The sequence below is a fragment of the Babylonia areolata genome, chromosome 26, assembly GCF_041734735.1.
Source record: "Babylonia areolata isolate BAREFJ2019XMU chromosome 26, ASM4173473v1, whole genome shotgun sequence".
NCBI lineage: Eukaryota > Metazoa > Mollusca > Gastropoda > Neogastropoda > Buccinidae > Babylonia > Babylonia areolata.
The window spans coordinates 13,286,971-13,307,787 of NC_134901.1; the positions used below are offsets into that span (position 1 = coordinate 13,286,971).

The window sequence follows — 20,817 nt, forward strand, 5'->3', positions numbered from 1 at the left end:
CCTCCTCTTCACCCCTCTCACACATGGTCACTTCATCCAGTTCTCATCAGATCACGTTGGCTAAGTACCAAGAAACTCACTCACACTGTGTCCTGCTAAAAATTTGGTCACTTTCTGTTGCCTGCTGCAGCTGTACAGTCGGCATCACTCAATGATAGTCGTATCTTGGCCAGTCTCTTCATTGCTCCCTTTATTTTCTATCAAATCGTGTCTTCTCCTTTGAATTTACTCTTCAATTCTTTCAAAGCATCATCTAAAGAAAGCAATCTTGGTTGATTTAGTGCAACCACGATCGCATGTCTTGAGCACAAGGTCTGACATTTTGTTGAGCGAGCGAGGAGAGGAGCCAGGCAAACACTGCGACAGTAAGCCAACCAAAACATTCAAAGGACTGCCTCATGACGTAGATGGGGTTTCTAGCTATGAACAGAATCTAGAAAGATTCCCCAAGCTAAGGCTACCAGTATTTTTGTCAACGAACTAAATGCAAACCAGAGAAAAGTCAGAATATTTTGATGACGAGTTATCTCATCATGTGGCAGCGAAGCGTACATGCTTGCACTGACGAGTTATCTTGTCATAAAGGCAGCCTAGGGGTTAATATGAAAAACCCTGTGCATGTATCAGCACATAATGTCTTTTACATTTCTGTGTTCGATGGTCAATACATACCAATCATTATTACCCAGCACATTCCACTTTCTACCTTGTACCCTTTCAACTTCACCTAACCCCATCATTCACTGATAAATTGAAGGAAACACTGAAGACAATGTAGACAGATATATGACAACCTCTCACCATGGTTTTTCTCATTGAGAAGGGACCGTGTGGCAGGAATGAACATTTCCATCAAGTCTGGCACTTTGCGGATGATACGGAATGCACACAGAATGGCCTGAGAGAAACACAAAGACAAAAATTAGCATGCCAGGTCAAGAGACTCCACACACACACACAATGGACTTCTATCACTATTTTCAGCTTGCATCAAAGTCCGTATTTGAATATCTGTAGGCAAATTAGTTTTAGTGACACTAACTGAAATGTATCTTTTTTCGTCCAATTTTCTAGACTAAAATCCTGCTGCTGATACGTTCTAATGCATTTTCCAAGTGAACCATTATGACTGGCCTGCAAAGCTAAAAACAGCATCTCCATCATTACATAATGGAGGACAAATTGTGTATTAAGTTGGTCTATAATAGTATCACGCTACAGTACTTAGTTCATGTGTGCATGCACAAGCACTCACATGCATGCACATACACTCACACACAATTACAATGAGTTTTATTTGAACACATACATGTTATAAGTACACAATACACAAACATGAACAATACACAGTTGTTATGAAGGAAAGCCATCTCAGCTCTGCTTCTACAAGAATACAAATCTAGAAGATGCTTGTCTTTAACTTTAACCAGACCAACCAACCACACACACACACACACACACACACACACTCACAAACACACAAAACAGAAGAGCAATAACATATCTTTAAGTTTAACCAATCTCATCTGTTTGTTACAAATACTATTACACTGACAAAGACGGCACCATTATCTGATTACACTAAAGCTTTCACATTATGTGAATCTGGGTAAACACTGTCAGTGTTCCGAAACTCGTAAACCACCTTTTTCTTGATGTAGGCATTGGACGATTTGATCATCTTCTCTATCTCCCCAGCCAAGTCTCGACTCATTTCTGTGGAACAGATAGCTCCCATGGTGCACAGCGCCAGGCTCTGAATGTACTGAGTCTGATGTCCTAGGTCACTGCAACCAGTATCATCGGTCATGTCAGTGCTGACTTTACCTGCTGTTGGCACTGACAAACTTAATCTTTGTTTTCTTTTCTTAATGAGAGAATGGTGCAAAGCTTTCAAATATTCCATTTTACCCTCAATAACATATTTGTTCAATGAACAAAAGTTCATTCATTTGTGTCTGCATGCACTTGTGAAAAATAAACCATTATAAACTAAACTTCAAATTTCAAGTGTTTTTTGGTTGGTTTGGGTTTTTTAAACATAAATATGTGTAAAAGAAAGAAACAAACAATGTGAAAAACAATGAAATTCCAATACATTGACATTTTATACAATGGGCCCTATTTTCTGTGATAAAACATAGTTTGTTTCCATGCCTTCAGCTGAAAACTGAAACATAACTGATAGAGATCCAAAATTCATAACAAACCACTATATCAAACAAATGAAACATTGTTTACCACATACACTGCCTGAGTGCAGTCAATCAAAGGCACTGATCGGAGCAGTTTAGGAACATGATCACCACACTGTCGGCAATGTAAACAAAACTGTTAAACTTGAAAGATTTTTGACTAACAATTAATGTAAATTCAGGGTCTTCATTTTCAGCTGTACTTAACAATTACTGCTTTTAATATCAGCTGTAGGAAGTTTCATTTCCTAACAAGCTATAATGGTGTGTACACCAAAAGTATAAATCATCAGTATATTTTCAAAATGAAAATTTTACAGAAGATTTTTTTTAATACTTTTTCAAGGAGTTGGTGATGAGCAAGTGGACATCCTGGCGTTCATCCAGCAAGAGCATGGCCCCAAGGTATCCAATCCTCTTGTCTGTGAACCGTGGAGAAGCAATAAGCTTCAGACACTCCAACTGACAAGACAGACAGAGGGAACGTATTACACTTCAGGGTCTGTTGCGCCAGCGTTTTCTTTTGCTGCAGTAGCTGAACTTCTCCATTAACTTCCGTGAGCTAAAACTGCCCCAGCATAACAAGAAAACGAAAAAAAACAAAAACATTATACATGACTCAAACACACAGTAGACTTTACCTAGTAAAAGTTCTATGACTTGTGTAGAATTACTCAACAAATTTTAAAAACTGCTAAAGCAACATTGCCTGACACATCATAAATCACAAACATATCATCTGTTCAGTCTACTATCAGCAATTTACAGGGACATCATCTCTACTGTTATTAAATCAATCATTCAATGTCAATTACTCAGATAACAATGTTCTCTAATGAAACTGATCTGCTCAGCTAATTGCAAGCCACTAAATGCTACCTGTCCAAAGTGAGCAGGGTAGCCCAGCATGTGGATGTAAAGCAGCTTGGCCACATTGCGACAGCGATAGGTATTGTCCTGATCGCGGAATGAATCCCGAATCGTTGCACACTCCTTGTTAACCACACTGCGTTCATCTGCTGCAGTACGAGCCGACCTGATCTCTCGGATCAAGTCACGCAGCCGCTTCGGAGTCGGCATGGTGGACACCTGAAAAATCATATACAACGATTTTCTTCATTCTCTCTCCAACACACACACACACATACACACAGGGTCAGTAAAAACAGTTTGACAATTATGACTATACACCACTAAATGCATGATTGTATAATGCTTCTTACGCTTTTCCCAAAGAAATGAAACTTTCTAAGACAAGGGGAAAAAAGTCAACAAAAATATTACATTCCTTGGTATATCACAAACATCAGTAAAATGGAAATCAAGCATTACAGAAATTAATACAGCTGTGGGGGGAAATGTACCTATACTGTAGTATACATCTAAAGGAACTTTTAAAAAGCAAAAAGACAGAAAACAAACAATATATACAAGGTCTATCACAAAAATCAAACGATTAGCAATGTACCAACCTGTATCAAGTTCATCTTCAATATGGGTAAATTCATAAGGGGCAACTTCTAATATCAGCAACTGATTTAGGAGATCTGGGACAGGAGATGAGGGAAAACCTACGAAGTAGGTTCACATCAAGACAACAAGTAAAATGAAAACTGATCAAACAGCATTTACCCTTTCACACAAACACACAGTCACAAAAATGCACAGTTACAAGCACACGCCTACTCACACATCACTTTACACTCATACAGCAATCAACGAGACAAACACATGGCAGCAAACTACTGCATTAAACAGATGCTTGTAAACAAACAGTATACAGATCCCCAGGGTTTCAGAAACAATGGAAATAGGCGGGAAGGAGGAGACAGGTTGACAAATACAATCATACAATCAATCTGACAAATCCAATGCAAGGTTTCAGAGGCAGGCAGCCATTATGGGCTGCACAAAGCCAAGAAGATTTGGAAAACCAGAGCAAAGAAAAGAAACAAGTAAACAATGGGATTTACATGCTTCACCCACACCAGACATTTTCATCCTAATGGACATATATATATATATATGTATATTATACAATTTCTAGCAGAGTGTCCACAATCAAAATGTTTAAAATAAAATTACTGGGTAGTATGTATGCATGCATGCATGCTGTGTGTCTGTCTGTGTTTTTGTGCAATAAAGTGAAAAGCAGGCACTTCTACATTAACTTTTTGTTGTACGAGCAATGAATATGAATAAATCAATAATATAAAAGACATCAAGACAACTCCTGAGATTGAGGAGAAGAAATACAGAGATTGAGAATATGAAAGAATGCAACAAATAAAGAGGTGGAAATCTGAAGGAGCTGACATCCCGATGTAGAAAATCATTCAAACTTCAACTTCAAGAATAGAGACAAAACATAAAACTTTTAAAAGCTAAAATCACAGAAAAATGGTGTATGAGAGTTGGTATGACGTACCAATTTTACGCAACTTTTTAAATTTAGAATGATTTTACTTTGTCATAACAATAAACTGGGCTGTCCAGTCTAAGGAACACTGGATCAAGCTGATTCTTGTACCCAATTTCTCCTAAACTGAAATCTACTATCCATGTTGTACTGATAGCACCCAGTCCTGTTGTTCCTGGTTCTCTGAATTCTTTGAGTGTATTGCACACACTCTACTTACGGCATAAGCCAGGTGTGTATAGCCCATGAGTCAGGTTTTTCCTTCATTATCACATGCTGCATCTCTCAAGTTCACAAGTGGGCTTTTTGAATGCACGACCTTTTATTTTTTACCATGTCTAGAAGGCAGTGTCAGCTGTATAGTGGGTGCTCAATAACTGGAGAATGTGATTCATCCACTTGGATTAAAGCACACAGTGACTGGGATGGACAGGTGGGAAAGGACGCTTGGCTGATCCTGATTAACAATGACATATGATCTATGTGTGATCAGGTTCTGTCTGTCCTGCCTAAACTATACATTGGAAACAGCTCACACGCCAAGTCCTTCAGAGAGTAAAAGGCCCACATTCCAAAAGATTCAGCCAAGCCAGTTTTTAAAAAATTCAGAATATATAAGAGCACAAACATATGCATAGGCAGCATAACATTATCATGTAAAAATACAAAAGCAATAAACAGGGTCACACTAACAACAGCTGCTGTAATATTTCTTACAATGCTGCTTGTGGAAGATACACCATAAGCCCAATACAAGAACGCATTACTTTCTTACAACTATACAAAAACCAAAAACCACTACAGTTTCCTAATTATATGTGTAAAGATCCAACCTATCAACCATCTCCATTACATTAGCAATGCTCATTACCACTTTTTGGGGGGCATTATATGAATTATATGATAAGTGTTAGTGGTGTAATACAAGCCACTATAATGAAGTCATCATGAATCAACTGGAAAGTTAGTATAACAAATATCACAACAGCAGTTTGACCATTCTTGCACTTCATAAAAGATCATTTGTCCAATGTCAGTTCCAACTATTGTGACTTCATTTGATTATCACTTGATTCTTACAGTTGGAGGTCTTTACTTGGCATTCCTCAGTTCATCAAATCTGTTCATCTGATATAAAAACTGGACATGAGCTAACACCTATGCCTGAATACAAAAAGACGAATCTATTTTTTTTCATAAATTTAGATTTCTCCCAGTCCTACCCAACACTACTTTGTTAAATTCAGCATATTCATTATAAATGTGCATATCACTATATCAGTCTTCATCTTTCAGCCTGAACAAGGCTCTCTTTTTTATTTCTTTTTTTTATCTATCTGGCACTGTTTATTATATTTCTTTGATGAACTGAAAGGTTTTAATTAAAACATCCATCTAACTAGCTTCATAACAGTTCTCTGAAACTGAATTTAAAAACTAAAATTCCATTTTTCCCACTCTGGTATCAGTGTCTTTCAAGAGCATCTGCCATCTTGTATTACTTTACAACTGTCTTACTTACATAAGTACATGCCTTGCACATTTTCTTCAAATGGAATTGTTTGGCTTCATAATTTCAAATGCTGCCAACCACAAAAGACAAAGATCAAGAAAAAAACACATTTGAACCAACAAATGGGCAAAATTGTAAAATATTGCATAAACCATAAACAGAGGGGAAAAAACAAGGTAAAACTACTTTCCATCCCTGTACACACAGGCATACATGCACATGTGAACACATGCTGATATGCATGCAATCGTGCCCACACACATTCTCTCTCTCTCTCACTCTCCCTCACACACACACACACACACACACACACACACTCTTGTGCACAGAGCTCACATTTTCATGACCTTCAACTCCATTTTACTTGTATTCTCAGCAAAGTATCTGGTGTCTCTCTTTACACCATCGCCATACCACACACAACAGCTGTTTCAATTGGTACTGAACTTTTTTACCACATTACTGTGATACAGACTTCAAAAAGTTTAAAGGTGGGTAGACTGAATGATCGCACTGTGTATCCTTCCCCTATTTGTGTAATGAATGCATCCCCTTATTTCAAACCAACCTCTTAATTTTGTTTGCAGTATATTTCACAATCTATGAAATAATGTGAAAGTATTCTCTGTTTAAGTTGAAAGCTAACAAAAATGTGAAAGAAACATTTCCTATGATTTAAAAGATAATTCCATATCTTACAAAAAGCCCAGAGAGTCAAAAATGGTTTGGGAAAATATAAGAAAGGCAGTGAATGAATTCAAAATAATAAAAAGCAATGATATATATACATTTTAAACTGGAATATTCAAGTCACGCAGCTAACAAAGTGTGATGACTCATTTATATTGATTAACATTTTTCCATGTTGTACCATGTTGCATTGCTAATGGATTAGTCTCTCATTTCCATCCTCCATCACAGTAATAGCACACAGAGAGAGAGAGAGAGAGAGAGAGAGAGAGAGAGAGAGGTTTGGTTTCATCTGATCTACACACAAAAGCAAGTGTACACACATACATACGCTGTACAGTCACACAAACAGTTAAACACACACACACACACACACACACACACACACACACACAAGCTTGAAGAAACACACACACACACGCACACAGAGTCACCGTCACACACACACTCACTCCATGTATCACCTTTCCCAATATCAAACAAAAATTTAATGTATGTTTTTAATAGACTCATGACTAATTTCTGAATGAAAAATATGGCAAAAACAAAACTAAAACCAAACAACAGGTAAACTTCAGAAAAAAAACAGAACAAAACAGCAGTACTGACAAATTCATAAGAGATAAAATAACCAACCAGTAATATGTGTGTATGCATGAAAATGTGCTTGCTTGAAAGTGAACACATTATCTACAGCAAGCATCCACAGAGAAAGCACGTCCCAGAGTACTCATAGGGCAATACTATTGCAATTTACTCATTTGCAAATTATGTGTGTCAGTAACAAATGAATCTGCTTCACTCATAATTAATGAGTACATGCATTAGTTTCCATAGTTCACATGGGTCACTCTCGCTGATCAAGAAAGTGTGCCGACTGCTAACACCAAAAAAGGCAACTAAGAAGCATGATTCATGAATAAATAATAACAGTATCAGACAACAGCATGGACAGTAGCAAAGTAATTGAAGCAATGAAAAATACAAGGTTATTTCATGAGTATCTCCTGTAGCATCCATTATAAATAACAAGGAGAAATTCCCTCCCTCTATTAATATGTGTTACAGACTTCTTAGCAATGTGCATGCATGCATAATACACAAATGCAGGGTATCCATACATCCATAAAGAAACAAGAAAACAAAAAACAAAAAAAGGAGACATGAAAAGCCGCACAAACTTACACCAAAATTCATAACAAGCGTGAAATGAGAGGATCCCCTTTATTCTGTTGAAATAAACAAAATTAGCACAGACAGTCAGTTCCGTTTAATATAAATACTGCAAGAGCCTGGTATTTGATATTAAACAGAACCTGTACTTTGTAGGCAAAAGAAAAACACAAAAAGAAGAAAGAAAGAAAAAAGAAAAGAAAAAAAGAAAGAAGAGATGTGGCTGCAGATACATAAAAAAAATAATAAATAAACAGTTTTGATATATATGTATATATAATACAATATTAATACAGGTGTGTTGTACCTTTACCTCTCACTACTCTGTCTTCACCAACATGGTTGACATGTAATAATAATATACAACACTTTTATCCTTTCTGTACTCAATGTACATCAAATGCACGTGTTGTCACCTTTCTTTTCATCCCAAAACTTACATCATGTTCCCCCACACAACTTACTGCAAAATGCAATGATTTGATTTGAGAGAATGCTAGACCAATATTCTCTGGACCAACCATCACACTTTCACCTAAGTGCATATTTCCACATTTTCTAAATGGAACTCATGTCGCTGCAAACTTGTTCTCCCATTTCAAAATTAATGTCACCGACAATATAAGTAGAACTGGGCTAAGTAATATATTTTAAAAAGTACAGTTGGACTAAGTAACAATTTACAAACTTTTAAACATGTAATCAGTTATCTGCAGTATGTTTGCTTTCTGAGTTATTCTATAAACTAGTTGTACTGCCACTGGCAAAACATAAGTTTACTGACAATATCTATGTATGGTTTCTTTCTGTATTGTACTGTTTGAGTCAGTCTTTGTTTTTACCATTCAGTCAACACCGAACAGTGCCATTACTCTGACTCCCACCTTCTATTGAGGGGGAGGGGGGTGAAAGACAGAAAAGCACAGTAGTAATAGAATAGGATGAAAGAAGAGCAGAAAATCAAGCAATACCAAATATATTCCCTTATTTGAACAACTAGCAAAAATTGGACAAATTACGTGATTCTACATTTGTTTCCTTGCAATACAAGTTTCCAAATAAGACGAACAATTAAAAGACTCTGTGGGAACAAGCTGTCTAAAGTGATACTGAGAGGCAGTAGCAACACCACAACAAAAGCAAAAAGAAATTACAGAAGACTGGTACAACAAACTCACAGACACAAAAACAAAAAGAAAGAACTGAATGCAAAAACCTACCCTTGTGGTACCCCCACCCCACCCTCCATAATAGTCCCTATCATTATACCCATCCGTCTTCAGTCTTCTCCCCTTGATTCATAACAAGTTTTCACAACTGCCTGTTAAAAATGTTAGAGTTACACACATGCTAATAGTAAAACAATTAAAATATTTACATTGCATTATATTTATAACATATTGGATTCAACCAAGAAAATTTCTATCATATACAATTACTAAGTACACATCTATTTACACAATACCAATTCTCACAGTTTTCCTTAAAGTTAAACCTCTGAAAATCTGTTTATTGTTTTATCTTCTTTTCAGCAATGCAAATTTGCAGTCAATATCCATTTTTGACCTTGTCTAAACTCAGGCCATCAATATTTAACCAACAATAACATTCCCTTTCATAAGGTTGATAAATGAGGTGACCAAAACTAAAATAACAATGTAGCAGCACATCACAAAGAAGAAAATTTGCACTGAAGATTTTTTCCCACTCCTTATACCATGTTCAAATGGTTTACACATTAAAAGAAGAAAAGAAAAAAGCTTCAGTGAATGAAGCAGTACTGACATTAGCAAGCCGACAAACATATCATAAAATGTTGCTATCACTGGAATAGCAAAAGTGATGTTATCGGAATTTTATTCACAATTCTGTTATAAGCAAAGATTTTTCCATTGGCTGTCCCTTTAATTAACCAAATTACATTGTAAATGGGTGGATTTTTTATATAATTATAGCTAAACAACTAAATGTGCCTTGTTTCCAACTTAATTTGATATTGTAATTTTTTTTATGTCTCACTGTGTGCATACAATCATCATGTACATAAATATTACATATATGCTCATGCAAATATTTATTAATCATCATATGTCAGTGTGGTATAATTCAATACTTCAAAGGTATTGTCACTGTGTTACTCATCAATTCAATACTTCAGAAGTATATATGTGATACAGCAACAGGTAGTAGAAGTACAGTAGAAGCAGCAGAGCTCTGTAACTGGAAGAACATAAAATACCAAATTCAGGCTGAAAACTAACATTACTGAAACAAAAGTTTCTCACTCCTTAATGAAAACCTTATCAATCTGTTCATTTCCAATTCAGACAATAGAAGTTAGTTTCATTTGTTTCAAAAATGAGAGTTCAGAAAGAAAAACACTTTACTGCTGCTTTTCATTTTTCTGCACTGTTTTCCTTCTTTACACAAAGTATTACACTTTCTGTTGTAACTAATTACAATCTTTCTTAATTTGGTTGCTATTCAACAGATTAACAATGTGTGAGAGAGACCGACAGACAGAGACTGACAGGAGCTGAGAGAGAGAAGAGAGATTCAAATTACTGTAAAAGACTGTGCGTAACTTGACACTGTGGTTGTAGTTTATATGCTGATGAGAGTAATCTGAATGCATGTATGTCTATGCGTGTGCGCGCATATGTGCATGTATGCATTATGTGTGTGGATGGGTGTGGATGCATAGTTCACAGCATATTCTCATCTGCTGCACGTTACACTTTGATCGGTGCTACAGGTATACGAGTACAATATCAGATCTTTCAAGCGTGTACATGTAAATTAACACTGCAAAGTGTTTGCTAGTTCAAAAGTAGGAGCTGGCAATCAAACATTAATCACATGTCATTATTATAAATTGAAGTTCACACCAGTTAAATGAATGGATTCGTAAGATTGACGAAGAATAAGTTTATGTGTCAGTCATACTCCAAGTGATAGTACTGATGACCATGTTATCTTACTTCAATCCTTAACACATTAAACATATCACTGTAAAATGAAAAAAATTCAAAATGACATTTATTGGATTCCAAACTTGAGCAAAAATGGCAATGACTATTTCACAACCCCCGTTACACCTGTGAATCAGATCCACTTGCTGTTTAGCATACGACAGTGGCAAGGTGGTAGGTGGGTCGTCATTACCGGATCGAATTGCAGCCTTCAGCTCAAGCGAAAAGACACAATTCGGTTGCAAGAGATTTATCTAGTGTTATATCTATGTATAACTACAGACTTACCGAAAATTTTACGCTTCAATATAGAATGTCAGCAATTTATTGATAGTCTGCAGACGACTATGAACCAAGATGGCTTCTGGAACTCAACGAAGTGGAGTAGCGCGACAACAAAATAATCCCCTCCATTTTACATTTGACCTTAGCTGATACCGTAGCTCTTTTGTCAGGATAGATAGTTCCAGATTCCAAATAGTTTTTTATGAATAACATATCATAACTGTTCAAATTTCTCGCCATCATAAGCCTTTGATTCCAGATTCGCGCAGTAATTATGAGAGAAAAGTAGTTCGTCGACCCGTGGCAAGTGATTGTGATGTCATTTCCTTCGAAAGGGAGATAAACACGGAAAAACGTGATCTGCAATCACAAGTCATCCAAACACAATGTACCTTGTGTCCTTGCTTAAATCAGTTGTTAGGTGACAAAACCATATGCTCAGTGTTTGCTTGCTTTTTCAGCAAAGAACGCATTATTCCATCTGTTCTTCATCGAATGTTCTTTCTTCAATTCAATATGCTGCTTTCGAATGAAGTTGTAACATCTGACACGCCCACTTTGCGATGGGTACCAGCCCGCGTACGCGGAATCCACATCATTATGTGCACAGCAAAAATAATTTTAAATGATACTGATAAGAACGGTGGACATGTGTTGCCAACTGGGTATCTCAGCCATCTTAGTTTCTCCAATCGTCCCTCCCACCATTGCTTCCCCCTCGATGGTGTGGCTGAGAAAATGTTTGAAACTTCTTTATGAAGAAACTATATTTAAAAATTAATAGATATGGACCAGAAACCAAGTGTGTAATTATATTCACTTCCGAATCTTTCATAGCACATAAAAAAATAATTCAGAAGTTGATTTAAAGAAACAAACATTTTGCATCACATCACAATTCTCTCTATACTTTCCGACTAAGCAAGCGACATACAACAGAAGCGTCAGTCATCATGTTGCCGGTAAGGGTCAACTGACCATGCATCGTTTTAATTTTATTACGACTATTTTGTTTCATTTCTGTGAGCTGAGAATATCCGTGGCATCTGCACCGAACATACTGTTCTGGAATTAGATCGAGTTGTCTCAGTGACACATTATATGTTCATCAATTTAAAACACTGATCCTCTCATTAAACCATCGTAAACTTTTGCCCACAACTTGACCACCTGCCGTCGCCAGGGCATCAACTCGGAACGATTGTTGTTGAGGCTGGTGGAGTTCAGTAACCTTTCGGCTGACGGTCAAGTTGCTTGGGCTGTCGCGGTGGTCAGTCTTGACTCGGCACTGGAAGATGGTGTGGTTCGAGGGCCTGGTCACTGAGTTGCCCGCGGGGCTGTCAGTGGCGGAAGCAGTGGGGTGTTTTTATTCCGGCAGAAACTGAGGCAAACCAACTGAGGCAACTGTAACGACAAAAACAATTTACAGAAGGTAAAAAAAAAAATTTAAAAAAAAAAAAAAGTGCGAATAGACAAGATATTTTCATGAGCTTGAAGCCATACATTGCACCTATATATGAACTTGGAGAAAACAAATAGTATATGACAACATATAGTATGGCCCTTGTAGCTCCTGTAAGTTGAATGCTTTATACGAGAAAATGGACAGTTTCCACATACTGTACGCATCATATCAGTCATTGTTGCCCCCGAAATCGGAGTATGGCTGCCTACATGGCGGGGTAAAAATGGTCATACACGTAAAAGCCCACTCAGTCGTGTACATTCGCGGGCGGTGAACGCCACGGCCGCGGTGAGAGTTGCAGCCCACAAATGAAGAAGTCATTGTTGCCGGTTAAAACAGAAAGACAAAACAGACGTACAGAGGACGGACGGCCCGGAAAGGATAGGTAGACACAAAAACAAGCTTTGGCACTGAACTGAACAGGTTTGAATACTGATACAGTGTGCGTGTGTGTGTGTGTGTGTGTGTGTGTGTGTGCCGTGTGTGTATCACCACTGTGTGTGTGTGTGTGTGTGTGTGTGTGTGTGTGTGTGTGTGTGTTGAAACTGTATATATATCGGGACCGTCCATGACCCTCGTAAATAGAGGAACTAACGCAAAGGCCACTACGTGGACCAAGATATCAATCCAGCAGGATGTGTCGGCAGCACGACAGCCAATCAGCGAGGATTCAGATGATCCGGGCCGCCAAGCTCCGACGGATTTACTGACAAGCCCATCAGTTGTCAGTCCTAGAGACCGTATAATAAGTGGACTGGGTAGATTTTTTTGTCTCACTGTAAAAGGAGTGGGGAAACATACGGATGAAAAAGTGGGGGTGCGGTGGTGGGGGAGTGGGGGTGATCGTTTGTGCAATACAATGCACGTTACAATTTGACTGTCACGTTTTTGATAGATTGATGCCTTCGTTGACTGATCTCAGAATAATTACAGAGAGGTGACAGATCCCCCAGGCTCTGTTATGGTTGACAATTTCCAGTCATCAGTTATGATCGACACGGAGGTTAATTAAAAAATGACATGTTTAAAACTGGGTCCCGATGACACTCCTCACAATCAAAACTCAAAGTGAACTGACAAAACTGGGTCAAGGCCGGTAACCTGCCGTCGACCAAAGTCACCTTAGGGCAAACAAGAAGAATTATGTGGATAAAAGGTCAAGGTTACTCACTCAACTGTGTACTGTGGCCCAACCAGGGTTCCGAACACTGACCTGTATGGGATGGTACCGAATGACATCAACAGAGGAACCCAAAATAGTCGGCTGTGGTGTGGAAAGGGTCATGTGATCAATTAAGGACACGACTTTTCACCTCAAAATAATCATGTCGTCGTGACGGATCCACCGAGTGTTGTTACCTGGGTCTGTGTGACCACGATGTTTCGTCATGGGTCAGAGACCATCATCAAGTCTGACTTCGATGTTTTCCGGATTTGATTAAAAACCACTGTGATTATCAACCATGGAATTTATCACCCAGACGAGATCTCATTGGCAAGACTGAGGATCGGTGACCGTAACGTTATTATTAATCACTTGATTATCAAACATAAAACCTGCGTTAGCAATGAGATGATAATTATAATGTTGGGGCTCATGTACGTTTATTTGTATTTGATTGTGCTTTCATAGCTAAGTGAAACTGCATGTTCGTTGCATGATATCTGTTATGCATGTGTGTGTGTGTGTGTGTGTGTGTGTGTGTGTGTGTGTGAATGTGTACGTGTGTCTGCCGGCATGTTTTACATTGATTTGCTTATTTATCATCATTGTTTTGTTTTTGTTTTGTTTTGTTTTGTTGTTTGTTTGGGTTTTTTTGGGGGAGGGGTGCGCTTCATTGACTTCATTAAGATTTTGCGCCTTATAAATATGAGTAGTATGTAGTAGTGGTATTTTTTATGTATTTATCTTTTTTTTTTCTTTTTCTTTTTTTTCTCAAGGCGGGGGTGGGGGGGATACTGATTGGGGTGGAAGGGAGTCAGTGAGGAGGTTTGTAGTGATCTTCTCTTTTTACGCTTTTCCATCTCAGCTGATATTGGACGAAAGGGAGGCCGGGGGAGGTGTGACTGTGTGTGTGTGTGTGTGTTTGGTGAGTGCTGATGTCTGCATGTGTGTGTGTGCGTGTTCATGAATGTGCATCAGTATGTGCATACACACACGGCTCGCACGTTCATTCGTGCTTGTGTGGAGAAAAGATTTTCAGTATCAGAAGGGAAAATGTGGAACAAACTGAAATGAAATAGTGAAAACAACCTGACACCAATAACAGGTGTCATATAGAGCAATGCAGCAATCCTTCTTACCATGCATCAGTTGAAGCTAGTGTTCATAACAATACTATCTTTCAGAATACTTACGTATTTCATCCGAACAGTGGCTGCACAAAGTACAAACCGGCAATCGAGGTCGACGGACCTTTTGACAGTTAACATGACTGATTATTGTCATCGTCGATGATTAACGACGGGAATGCGAAAAGATGAAAAACAGAAACGATATTCGTTTGAAGTCACCGCGGCTCCCATTATGTGTGTGTGTGTGTGCCAATGTGTGTGTGTGCGCCAATGTGTGTGTGTGTGTGTGTGCCAGTGTGCGGCGCGCGCGCGCCTCTTCCACGTTTTAGATCGTGTTTCATGCATCACGCTCGTGTTTATAATTATCACTGAAAATGAGGAGGAAAAAGTGCCAGTAGGAAATACACGCGAAGAGGAACAAGAAGAAAGTCGGAAAATGTTACTGAATTACGGAAAATTCAGAACTTGACAGATGACCGCAAGGCAAGCAGCATTTCCCAAATCAGGTTTTCAAGTGATCGTTTTACACTGACATACACACGCCGGCGCGCGCACACAGACACACTCACATACACACACACGCGCCACGCATGCTCACACACACGCACGCAATAGACACATACATGCGCTCGCATGAGCGCGGGTGCACCACAACCTATGATGGGTGAGAAATAAAGAGGATCGAAGAGGCAGAGGTTGGTGAGTGGGGTGCAGTAATGATTATTATCTATTTCTCTTTCTGTAGTATTTCTGCACAATAAATGTTTTCTACAGTAAAAGCGTGTGTGTGTGTGTGTGTGTGTGTGTGAGTGAGTATGCGCGTGTGCACGCCGCATCAATGCATGCATGCATAGGTGTGTGTGCATGGTGTGTGTGTTAAAAGTTTGTAAGGGATGCCAACAATATTCACCACCTCCCCAACACCAACACACATGCCGAACATTCTGTGGTCTATGGGCATTACAGCTGTAGTGGCTTCAGGCAGCAGAGGCAGCTGACTACATGGGGACATGATCGATGTACGTCGTGTGACGATACAAATGAAAGTGCTTTGTACGTCACCATGCAGGACCTATTCCGGTTGTTGTGTTGAATTGTATTGTTTCACTCTTTGTCACAAGATTTCTGTGTGTGAAATTCGAGCCGAAGCCTAATATGTAAGTGCTCTGCCCGGTGAGGAAAAGCATCGCTACAGGGCAGCGCCATCTTTCTGCCCGCAAGTGTACGCTGTTTTGTTTCTCTGTCCATCTTCACAGTTTTGACAAGGACGGCCACTTTGTTGTTGCGGGTTCATTCACATGCGTTACTGAAGCGCATTATGCGACATCCAGTTGACAGGCCGCACGCGCGTTTGGTAAAGCGGATCTACGTATCTCCAGTGAAGTGAGATGAACTGACAAACGGCTGACGTAATCTCAGCAAAACGGGGCGGTGGTAGGAGAAGCGTTGACGTCAAATGCTATGAAAGTTCATCTTCAGTGACGAATTCTTCAGAGACGAATGTGTGCGGCGCTTCTTATGATTTGTCGTGTGTGTGTGTGTGTGTGTTTCAGGTTTCGCGGTCGGCAAAATCGTAGTTTTTCTTTACTCGGCCGTCGTGTCGTGTAGTCAGGGGGCTTGAATCGTAGAAACTACGGACGAATCGTAGTAGTAGGCAGCTCTTCGCATACTACACATGGGCCTCGGTTTATCGTCTCATCCAAATGACAGACTTTAGTCGCTAAAACATTTGACAATGTTAGTAGACCTGGCCTTTGGTTTTGTCTTAGGGGGAAAAAAAAAAGGATTGCCTTCCGAAGCTGATCTAAACGGTTCAGTTCTTTTACGATGGCAGAACTGATTGAAAACGGTTGTGTGCTTGAATCATCCCTGGTCAAATAGACCTGGTATTATTTATGTGTTTTGCTCTGTCACCGTGTTGCTGTCAGCCACGATCGAAGCAAACTTTTCCAGCATATCGCACACTTAAGACAAATAGGAGCAGTTTCCATCAAAATATTTCAGCCAGTGGTAAGTTTGTTTATACTGTATACATTTTCTCTATTTTTCTATCAAACCAGAATAACAAGATATCTCAGTTAGGCCGACTGCCCAAGGCCAGGACATAGACACTAGTATTTCCCATGGGATATTACTATGGCCATCACTGAGCCCTTTTCTTATGTGATTAAATTCGAGACAAAGATCCACACAGTCCACCTATGCTTGTTTATGACCGACACTGTGCGACTGTCTCCATGGAGCCGTGTATGCCGCAGTCGTTTTCTCAACTGTGTGTTTCACTTTTCGATATGTCACCATTTCTTTTTTTTCTTCCCCGAGCTTGCTTTTCCCCCCAACGAATTACAACCCCAAGTTGTGGGACTGTCACATGGAAAAACCCCTTAATGGACTAAAGTCGCACATGCATGTAAGAGAATGGCACATGTTCGTTATTTGGTGAACGCATTTTCAATGAAGTGGTATTACCTTATTTGTCGAGGGGAAAGACATTCGGGAGGAAAAAAATTAATACACTCTGCATGCATTTGCATGTGTCTGGTCACCAATTTCTTAATATTTTGATTTGTTTAATCTGTGATGTGTGTGTGTGTGTGTGTTTGTTTGTTTGCATGTCACAGTGTGTGTGCGCGTATTTGTGAGTATGGGTGCTGTGTTTGTGTGTGTCTGTGTTGCGCGCGAGTGCACGCGCATGTGTGTGTGCGTGCATGTTTGTGTGTTCCAAGAGACAGAGAGAGTTTAGGTGTGGCTATGTGTGCATCACAGGTAGATACTGAGAAAAGGACAATGCGTTTGATGCATGCATATTTGGATACACAGTAAAGATTTAGAAATTGTACCTTCTCCTAAATCGTACCGTTTTCAGTAACTCTGAATGCAGGCTATGTGATCAGATCTGTCGTTCTTTGGGTTGTTGACTTCACTTGCACCCGCAGGCATCACAAAATGGTATGAACATTGCAGAAAGAAAAAGGATAAGCTCTTTCGTTTCATTACAGGTGGTTTTGTCCACCATCATGATCATGCTCAGAATTCTGTGCGACCCATGCATTTAACTGCACTCTGATATGCAAATTATCAGAAACTGTAACATAGCAATTATAAACAAGAAAAATATGATTCTGTCAGATGAGATGGCAACATACTGTTGCCTTGTTTTCTGCAGTGAGTGGAACTTTGACATTGCACAGTAACTTCAATAAGTGTGCAATATTGGAACCGTGGTACAATTTACCAACCCAAGGTACAATATTACTCATGTCACCCCGCACCCACCCATACAGAATGGTTATGAACCACACTGTAATAGAATGGAAAGGGGTTAATGACTGGCAGTATTCTGGGACAGAACGTAAAATAGCCATCAACAATCACTTTGTTGAAAATCTAGTGGATTTGTCTTTACATCTTTTGAATGATGATTGTGTTATAGAATCCCTGGTACACCACAATATACAGCAACAGCCAAAGACCCATCTCTCATTTCCCCTGTAATAAGTGCTTCAGATTGTGAGTGGGATACCATCAAGGACATGTTAGCCATTAACCATTTACCGACTGTCATTATTATAACAGATAACAGTTTCATTTGAATTCGTAAAATATAAGACTCCACACTATAATTATAGAATAACTGACTGGACCAAATTTGAAAACATTCTTTCAGATGCCAAATGAAATAAAATTTTTAAACATTACCTGAAAAGTTCCTCAGATTTCTACACAATCATATTCAGTATTGTTGGTCAAATGGAATTTTGCCATCTTGGTGGAAACAATCGATAGTGGTTCCTTTTTTCAAAGAAGACAATCCAAAAACTTGACAAAAAGTAATTACATGCTAACTGCTTTAATTCCTATGCTGGAAAGTTAAATGGAAAAATTTGTGCTTAACAGGTTCCTTCATTACTGTGAAAAAAAATATAATTCAAATAAATCAAGCAGGCTTAAGAGAAGTGAGAAGAGCTGTAAATTATCCAGTTAATATTAGTACTCAGATTAAACATCAATTTGTTTGAAGTGCTCGCCACTATCTTTGACAGTACAGAAAAAAAGAAGCAAACTTATGATCAAGTACGGCAATCCCCTCTACTCTATAAAATATAATCCATTGGTTTATCAGGTTGCATATTTAACAACAGCTTTTTAAACAATAGAGTAATCCAGACAAAGGCAGGCAATATACTTTAACTCCAGATCACTTGGAATAGGAATCTCACAAGAATCAGTAATAGCACCAATACTTTGCTTTATGATCTGTCACAACCTTTGTCAACTAATGTGAAAGGGTACAGCGTGCAGACAATATCTGCTTATGGATGAAACTAACAAAGAGAAGATATACTCCTACCAGATCAGCAAATTATGCAAAGGCTGTATCAAGATGAACTGAACTCCCCACTCCACACACTGAATACAGCCAAAGTATGTGGTATTCTTCAAGGCTCTGAAGAGTTACAATCAGTAGGGTTGTCAAAGATGGATGGGCACCAATGCTGGCAGAAGAATTGTTCCACGAATGTTTCTGCACTTTTTGCAGAAGCTTACACGAAAGCAACCACAATGAACAATGCTGCAAGGAGGTTTTGATCCAATGGTATCTGGCCAGTAAACCAAACATTTTTAGAAACCACGAATTTGCAACATGTGCAATGTCACTGCAAGATATGGCTCAAGATACCCAACAGGCCGAGGCCCATATCCCAGAAGTCAGGGGATGACTTACTCTCAGCGACTTCCAGACATGACCAATGCTGAAAGACCTTTAGGAGGACTGTCAGTTAATTACACAACTGTTCCCACTGTGTTGTGATGTAAACAGGAAGCTGTTGAATGTATAAGAATAAAAGGGAACGGTCATTTCATTTGTTTTTAACCAATTCAGGACACTGCTGCCTTCAACCAGCAGTTCTCCTGGCTTGAGGGTATATAGAAATAATAGTAGAAAACGACGGGCACCATAGCCGAATGGTTACAGCGTTGGACTTTCGATCTGAGGGTCTCGGGTTTGAATCACGGTGACGGCACCTGGTGGGTAAAGGGTGGAGATTTTTACGATCTCCCAGGTCAGCATATGTGCAGACCTGCCAGTGCCTGAACCCCCTTCGTGTGTATGCTCAAGCATAAGATCAGATACGCACGTTAACTCACTCAGTATGGCCAGTCCTCTCTTCTCCTCTACACAGACCCCTCGGATGTCCAGTGGGTGTCTGAATGACCCAGCCTTTAGCTTCCGTCGTCAGAATTGTGGTATTCTTTGTCAACATTCACGTCTTCAGTATAAGAGCCTTCCGCTTGCAATATTTTGATGATGGTAATTGGGGTGAAACGCTGTTAACGTCGTCTCTTTCGCCGTTCGTATGGAAAGAGTTAAAGATCCTGTAATCCATGTCAGCGTTCAGTGGGTTATGGAAACAAGAACATACCCAGCATGCACACCCCCGAAAATGGAGTATGGCTGCCTACATGGCGGGGTAAAAACGGTCATACACGTAAAAGCCCACTCGCGTATATACGAGTGAACGTGGGAGTTGAAGCCCACGAACGCAGAAGAAGAAGAAGATAGTAGAAAACAGGTAGTGGGACAAAAAGCACCACTGTGGTTTATTTGTTGACAGATTAGCCTAAAACTTGACATGATATGAGATAGTGTGAGTTTTTGTTCAGTCACTTTCTGCCTCAAAATTGTGCGTCACTAGGACTAAAATCAGAAATAATCTGGCTCCTTGTCACCATCACTGAAAACTTCATCATATATCTCTGATTTTTCAAAATTAAAATTTAAAAACTGCCAAATGCAAGTCAAATGA

General features: G+C 39.1%; 1 protein-coding gene across 3 annotated transcripts in view; it reads right to left on the minus strand.

Moving 5' to 3' along the window:
* LOC143300699 (AP-1 complex subunit gamma-1-like) overlaps positions 1-11,402 on the minus strand; it is a 37,183-nt gene extending 25,781 nt beyond the window's left edge. For 2 of the 3 annotated variants that reach the window (XM_076614559.1, XM_076614558.1), the window contains exons 1-6: positions 11,251-11,350; positions 8,003-8,046; positions 3,075-3,284; positions 2,533-2,657; positions 1,646-1,787; positions 802-898 (exon numbers count right to left, since the gene is read on the minus strand). In XM_076614559.1, the coding sequence (XP_076470674.1) occupies positions 802-898; positions 1,646-1,787; positions 2,533-2,657; positions 3,075-3,284; positions 8,003-8,014 (586 nt within the window). In that variant the 5' untranslated portion in view covers positions 8,015-8,046; positions 11,251-11,350. Of the gene's footprint in view, positions 1-801; positions 899-1,645; positions 1,788-2,532; positions 2,658-3,074; positions 3,285-8,002; positions 8,047-11,250 lie in introns of all 3 variants that reach the window. The other variant, XM_076614560.1, reaches the window with a different exon arrangement.
* Positions 11,403-20,817: the final 9,415 nt, after the last annotated feature.